The 7,589-nt window shown below is 48.4% G+C and overlaps 2 protein-coding genes across 4 annotated transcripts in view; both read left to right on the top strand.

Annotated features, from left to right (window-relative positions):
- Znf800 (zinc finger protein 800) overlaps positions 1 to 7,589 on the top strand; it is a 192,237-nt gene that overhangs the window by 1,153 nt on the left and 183,495 nt on the right. The window lies entirely within an intron of this gene.
- Positions 2,373 to 7,291, top strand: Gcc1 (GRIP and coiled-coil domain containing 1). Its single transcript, XM_015488303.2, has 2 exons — positions 2,373 to 3,896; positions 4,662 to 7,291. The coding sequence occupies exons 1-2, from the start codon at positions 2,865 to 2,867 to the stop codon at positions 5,955 to 5,957; spliced, it is 2,328 nt and encodes a 775-aa protein (XP_015343789.1). The 5' UTR covers positions 2,373 to 2,864; the 3' UTR covers positions 5,958 to 7,291.

The following is a 7,589-nucleotide window of genomic DNA, read 5'->3' as shown; positions in this document are numbered from 1 at the left end:
CTCCGGGCCCGCCTCAGCCCCGCCCCCAGGCCCGGACGCCGGGCGGAACAGAAGCTGTACCAGACTCCGCGGCCTGACCTAGTCGCCACTTGTTTCTGTCAGGCCTGTAGTCGTCCGATCCGCAGCTCCAGGGGAGCTGAGTAAAGGCTCACAGCGGACCCCACCCCTATATTTGGTGGCTGGCCGCTGGGCTTGGAATTGTTGCGTCCAGACCACTCTGTGCTCCGGTTAAGTTTTTGGGAACTAGTAGCACGACTGTTTGCACCCCCTTCTTTGGGGGGGTTTGAAAGCTGTGTGCAGGGATCTTAGTATTCTCTTGCCCTCTGGGCTCCGGCTGAGTGTTCTGTGTGCAGTAGGTGCCTCCACAACTTGTGCCTGGGTGCTAGCTATCATGGTTCCTTAAACCACCTAGTTCATAGATCCCCGGTCTGCAGGACCAGCGGAAGCCACACTTGGACAGAGTGATTGCAGACCCACTACTGGAGAACTCCACCTTGCCTTCAACTCCCTGGGAACACTTCCTTTCCATCTGGGGCCAGGAAGCCTTTCTGAAGTTCTCTTTGCCAGACTGGGGGACCTGTATTATTATTGCACATCTATCCAGGATTTTTTGAGGATCTTGTTTCCCTAGTCATAAAGAGCTTCATATGTAATGTTATTTTAACATCTAAGCATGGTAATTTACATTTATGTGCTTCACCAGTAATTGTTGGGTTGAACTGGATTATTAGGTTGTTCAGTAGAGCAAGGGCGTGTGTTATGCCTATTCTGGATTCCCAGGATCAATCGCTCATGAACTTGAGGTGAGCTGACCTGGGAGTCTGAAAACTCTTCATTTATTCAACAAATATTTACTAATTGCCCACTATGTGCGGGCACTATTTCAGGCCTTAGGTCAAATATCAAGTCTGCTATATTTTTGAGGATTTGCATTCAATGATCCCCACAACTTTTGCCATTTTCTCATTTGTAAAAAGAGACATATTTGTCCTAACTTAAGGGGTTATGGTGAAGATTAAAAAGAGGAAATGATGCCACTGAATGTTTTGTATAACACCGCTGGATGTTATCAAGGCTATTAAAAACCTGGGTCTAAACAGACCTCCAGGGCCTGCCCCATCCCTATAGGGAACCAGGTGTGTGACTGCATAATTTTCTTTCACTCTTTAGTCATAGTCTTGAATTCTGAAGAAGGCTTTTATAAAAGTCAAAGTATACATTTCAAAGATTCCCAATCTAAGAGTTAGCAGCCAGCAAATCAGGTCAATTTTACATCCTAAGCTCTATCAACCTCTTTTCCCATTCCTGTTGTCACTACCCTATTTTACTACCATCATTTTCCAGGACTGAAAAAGCCTCCTCACAGGTCTCCTGCCCCTACGATGTCATAAAAGTCTGGTGATGTCCACTTCTTCAGAGTCAAAATCCTTTAATGCCTTACCCAGGATAAAATCTAAATGCCTTAAGTTGAGTGGCAGCCCTATTTGTTGTCACCTCCTTCCCATACCCTAAGCTACTTCTTTGAGAAGATTCTTAATGCTTCCTGGGTGAGTCAGGTTCTCTGATAGCCCAGAAGTCCTTGCAGTCTTTTCTACCCGCCTAGAATGCTGCTTTCCCTCATCTCTAATTAGATGGGCAATAATTATTCATCTTTCAAATCCCCAAATATTTTCCCTGAGACCATTTGTGCCTCCCCTAGATAAACCTTCCCCCTCTTTGAATACAGCCATACATACTATATGATAGCAGGACCTACTTATTTGCATGTTTGGATCCTCACTAGATTGTGAGCTCCTTGAGGGCAAGGGCATATGATGTTGTCACCTGGCACAAAACTTAGTATGTTGAGAGTCAGTCAGACAGGATTTCTAAACTTACTTGTTGTGTGACCTTGGGCATGTTACTTATCTTCTGTGTGCATTAAGTTTCCTTACTAGTGCTAATTGTTATTTTGTGAAGATTAAACAGCAAAACTCTTATGAGGCTTCTGGACATATAGCTGGCATTCAGGATGGATCCTTAGAGGTACAGAGTGCCCTCTATAAATATTTGTTGAATCAACTCAGCAAAACTAAGTAGGAGTACTATTACAGCATTTGCTAATTAGATGCCAAACGTTGTACAAGAAAGAGATGCAGTTTTTGTGGTCTTAAAGAGAGCTCCAAATAGTTGGATAGTTCACACGTGTGTTTGGGAAGAACGCAGTGCGACGTCGCCCCCTGTCGCTTGCTGATCGTAGCCCGAGAGCAAGCTTGGTCGACCTTACCAAACCATCACTCCAGCGTCCTGGACTTTGCTTGCTCTACTCTACCCAAAGCCTGTCCACTGCGGCTCGCATTAGGGCTGGTTTTTCAACAGGCCGCCTCCCACTAACCCGCTGAAGGAGCTCCGCCCACCTCGCGCCCTTGTGGGGCGGAGCCTTTGGCGTCAAACTGTCGTCACTTCCAGCGGACCCGGAAGCGCCACTGTCGGCCGGCTGTGGTAGTTAGGAAGTCACGATGGGACCCAGTGCGGCGTAAACCCTTGGCGGACGGTGGGCCGAGGGGGCGGGCCCGGGCTGCGGTGGACCCGGACCAGCGGAGAGGGTGGAGCGGCTTCTTAGCCAGTGAGGGCGAATCTGGGCTGTGCGCTCGGGTGGTGCCGGCGGCGCCCCGCCTACGCGACCGGACCCGCTCCCGCNCCCGGCGGGCGCTTCTGCCAGACTTGTCCCCGGACAGCGTCGAGTCGCGGACCGCCCGGTGGAACTCGTGTGTGGCTTGTGGTCAGACAGCCCTTGTTGCTGCGTTCCAGCCCCAGCTCGCGTCTTCGCGGCCTTCTCCCGGGCTTCCCTAACGCTGACGTGGAGCAACCTGCTGGGAACCCCCATGGAGAAGTTTGGGATGAATTTCGGGGGTGGCCCGAGCAAGAAGGACCTACTGGAAACCATAGAGACGCAGAAGAAGCAGCTTCTCCAGTACCAGGCTCGGCTAAAGGATGTGGTCCGCGCCTATAAAAGCCTGCTTAAGGAGAAAGAGGCGCTAGAGGCCAGCATCAAGGTGCTGTCGGTATCCCACGAGGCCGATGTAGGCCTTGCAGGTGTCCAGCCTTTAGGTCTCACCTTTCCTGACTCAGTGGATGACCGATGCTCCACTCACAGCGAGGATAGCACTGGAACCGCCACCAGTTTAGATACTGCAGCCAGTCTCACTAGCACCAAGGGCGAATGTGGGGTAGAAGATGACAGATCAGCCCGTGGACCACCAGTTCCAAAGTCTGAAGAGGCCAGTGGATCAGAGAGTGGCGTTAGCAGTAGCAGTGGGGATGGGCTCTTTGCTGGTAGTGAGGTGGACAAAAGACTGCACCAGCTGAAGACTCAGTTGGCTACTTTGACCAGCGCCTTGGCCACAGTCACCCAGGAGAAATCCCGTATGGAGGCTTCTTATTTGGCTGACAAGAAGAAGATGAAACAGGACTTGGAGGATGCCAATAAAAAGGCAGAGGAGGAGAGGGGCCGTCTGGAGGGAGAATTGAAGGGGTTGCAGGAACAGATAGCAGAAACCAAAGCCAGACTTATAACTCAACAGCATGATCGGGCCCAAGAGCAGACTGACCATGCCTTCATGCTGCGTGAGCTCCAGAAATTGCTGCAGGAGGAGAGGACGCAGCGCCAGGATTTGGAGCTTCGGTTAGAAGAGACCCGAGAAGCCCTGGCAGGGCGGGCGTATGCTGCTGATCAGATGGAAGGATTTGAACTGCAGACCAAGCAGCTGACTCATGAAGTGGAGGAGCTGAAAGGTGAGCTGCAGGCCATTCGAGATGAGAGGAATCAGCCAGATCCCCGGCTGAAAGAGCTTCAGGAAGAGGCTGCCTGCCTTAAGAGCCACTTCCAGGCTCAGTTGCAGCAGGAAATAAGGAAGGTAACTATCCTCTTCAAATGTTAGTCATTTAATTCAATTATTGTTTGTCTTCTCAACTACTATCGTTTCTGATGGCTATCTAAAAGCTTCCAGGAGTGAGTCCTGGGAAATCCTGTTCTGTGTGGTGTTGATAGTATCCAGAGTGTGTGGAGTATCCAATAGGATGTGGAGGTTCTGAGTGTGGCTGAGTCTAAGCCAGACAGTTTTGAGCCTTGGAGTGTTGGCAACTTACCAGTTAGTTGTTTTCTGTGAAGCAATATAGTGGCAGCTGTACAGTGAAAGGTAGTGTGTATATATACCTAGAGCTACTTGCCTCTAGGCAGAATGACTGAAGGGGGCAAAGAGGATTTTTGCAGAAGAAATAACCTCTTGTAATTGCTCTCAGTCATCATTTGCCTGTTTTGGAAAAGGGCTCCTTTATACTGCTTCCTTTCAGTGTAGAGAGAAATCCAACTCATTGTTGAACTTCCAGGAATGTTGCAAAAACAGAGAATGTTAATGATTTCTTAATAGAACTTGGGGAACCACATGATAGACAACAGGAACATACTTTATATGTGAGCTCTGTGGAAAATGGAAAACTCAACAGAACAGCAGAAGCTATACAAAAGTGCTTAGCTTTAAAAATCTCCAGTTGCCATTCTTATCAGGCCACCCCAATCCTGTGATCCTATTTCTCCCCTGTCCTGCTTTTTTCTCCCAAAGTTTGCTGTAGGGCTTTATGGCTTTTCTGGATGCATTTTTGTCTGTTCCCTTGTTTTGCAGACAGCCCTTGTAGAGGATCAGCTCCGCCAGCAGTCTCAGGTGGAAGAGCAGAGAGTTGCAGCCCTAGAGAATCAAATATCTGAGGTGTCTGAATTGCTGGGCACTTATGAGAAAGCCAAGCAGAAGGACCAGCTGACTATCCAGAAGCTGAAGGAGCGCATTCTGCAGCTGGACCTGGAGAACAAGACCCTGGCTCTTGCAGCCTCTAGTCGGTCCCCTCTAGATAGCCATGGAGATGAGTCCAGTCTGGATGTCAATGTCCTCAAGGATAAGATGGAGAAGCTGAAGAGGCTGCTGCAGGTTGCAGCCAGGAAAAGCCAGGTGACCCTGGATGTGGAGAAGCTCTGTGATCTGGAGATAATGCCCAGCTCTGAGGCCGCGGATGGGGAGAAGGCCACTGCACTCTACTACCAACAGGAGCTAAAACAACTGAAGGAAGAGTTTGAGCGCTATAAGATGAGGGCTCAGGTTGTGCTGAAGAGCAAGAATACCAAAGATGGGAATCTGGCTAAAGAACTGGAGGCAGCACAGGAACAGCTTGCAGAGCTGAAGGAGAAGTATATCTCCCTGCGGTTGTCCTGTGAGGAGCTTGAGCGTCAGCACCAGCAGGAGGCTGAGGACTGGAAGCAGGAGCTGGCTCGGGTGCAGCAGCTTCACCGGCAGCAGATGGAGCGCAGCCAGCTGGACTTCAGGGACCGAACGCTGAAACTGGAGGAGGAGCTGCACAAGCAGCGGGACCGGGCCCTTGCTGTGCTTGCTGAAAAGGACTTGGAGCTGGAGCAACTGCGTTCAGTGGCTTTGTCTGCTGGGTTACCAGGACGCAGAAGCCCTGTGGTCAGTGGGGTTTCCAGGGATTCAACTGACACATCTTCCCCAGATAGCCTGACCCAAGCACTGCAGCTTGCAGCAGCCAATGAGCCCACTTTCTTCCTGTATGCTGAGCAGTTGGCCCGTAAGGAAGTGGAGATCACATCCCTGAGGAAGCAGAAGCACAGGCTGGAGGTAGAGACACACCAGCTGCAGGATCGGCTGCTGGAGGAAGGGGAGCGGCATCGAGAGGAGGTGGGAGCCTTGCAGAGCCACATTGAAAAGAACATCAGGGACCGGAGCAGGGAGGGAGCTAACCTAGAATACCTCAAAAACATCATCTACCGCTTCCTGACCTTGCCTGACAGCCTGGGCCGCCAGCAGACTCTTACAGCCATACTGACCATCTTACACTTCAGTCCGGAGGAGAAACAAGTGATAATGAGGCTCCCAAGTGGTGGCAGCTGGTGGCCTTCTGGCAAGAGATGATACCATTTTCATTAACACCTGAAATCTCTGTGCCTCTTTTGTGTGGGAATAGGCAGGTTCTGATTGCTACTGCCTCTTGTGTTATCATTTACTTCTTCATTGTGTTGAACTCCGAGGAGGAGTCTTCAATGTGGGATGGGATTCTCTGCCAAATGCCATTAATGCTGCTTTATCCTGGGCCTAGGAGATATTGGAAAGTGTTGGGACAGCATCTTCTGGGGGTGTGTATGTGAGGGGAAGTGGAAGGTGAGAGAGAGGTTAGGACCAGAGGTGCAAGTCTGGGAAAGTGTTAAGAACTTTTAAAATAATATGTTTTGTCTTAATATTATGATCCTAGTCCAGGGCTAGGAGTAAGTGTGACTCCAGAGGAGTTCAGTTAATTTCTGAACATGTACAGCGACTAGCTGTTCTCTCCATCTCATCACAGTCTGAGTCTGGTCCACTACTGCCCCGATTCTCTGGGGACTTAAAGCCAGGCTGGAAAGTTTGTGACAGGTTTTGTCTAAGAGTCCAACGGGCCAAGGAATAGTGAGTTCATCCTGGAACTGGAAAGTCTAATCTAGATAGGAATGCAATCTAGACAACACACCATTTGTTGTCTAGATCAACCTAGAGAGACCTGGAGAGGACTATGAGCACTAGTTTGATTAGAGATTTTCTGAATGACCAACTTTGGGCCAGGGCTGGGTTAAAATAGACTTTTCTCCCTGGTCCCTGCCTTACTCTGTGTTGGACTGAGATTTTGAGCAAATAATTACTATCTTCCCTTCAACGTTGTTATTTTCATTAAGAAATAAAACCTAGCTTCTTACAGATCCTGCTTGGATAAAAGGGTTTCCTGCTAAGAGTTGCTTCCAGATGTTTTTGCTTTTGTAGGGACAGGGAAGAGATGTGCAGAAGATTCCAAAAGAATGCCATGACCCTCACAGGAAAGTGGTAGAAGTTCAATTGATGCTGGGTTGGGTTACTTTCTTCCCATTGGATCTTGACATAAATAGATTAATTCTGCCCCTTAAAGAAAGATGCCTTGTTATTCAGGCAACGGAAAGGAGGCTCTCAGAAAACTTGGGTCCAAACAGTAACAACTCCCCATTCTGCTCTCATTGTATATAGAGGTCTTTGGACCTGAAAGACCAATGGTTGGCTGCTAACTGGACTGATATATATGTATTATTTGGTCATAAAGGCCTGTATTGTGAGAGTTTGAGGTGTGCAAAACAGGTAACAATGTTATTAGTGGGAGGGCAAATGACCTGGATTATCTGCAGTGAGCAGAAGTGATGTGTTCAAGTAATGATTATAAACTATGAAATCATTAAACCTGAGTCACTTAATGTGTGTGTTCCTTTATGGTGTCTATGTATCAGGGCACAAAGAGTATGAATATAAATGTGAATGAAAAGCCTGGAAATAGAGTTACTTCATGAACTTAAATCCAGGAATGAATATCTCAGTGCTTTAATGAACCGCTTTAGTTATAACAGATTTCTTGGCCTCAAATTGTGTGTTTTTGGGTGTGAGCAGCTACATTGGAAGAGGCTTTCTCCAGGGTTTAATGGGCAGGCTTGATGGTTACAAAATTACTGCTTCAAAGTGTAGGAGTAAAGTTTTTTTTTTTTTTTTTTTCCTCTA

The sequence above is a fragment of the Marmota marmota genome, unplaced genomic scaffold (genome assembly GCF_001458135.2).
Source record: "Marmota marmota marmota unplaced genomic scaffold, marMar, whole genome shotgun sequence".
In the NCBI taxonomy this organism is placed as follows: Eukaryota; Metazoa; Chordata; class Mammalia; order Rodentia; family Sciuridae; genus Marmota; species Marmota marmota.
The sequence above is the reverse complement of the archived record's forward strand: the minus strand, read 5'-3'. Positions and strand labels throughout refer to the sequence as shown.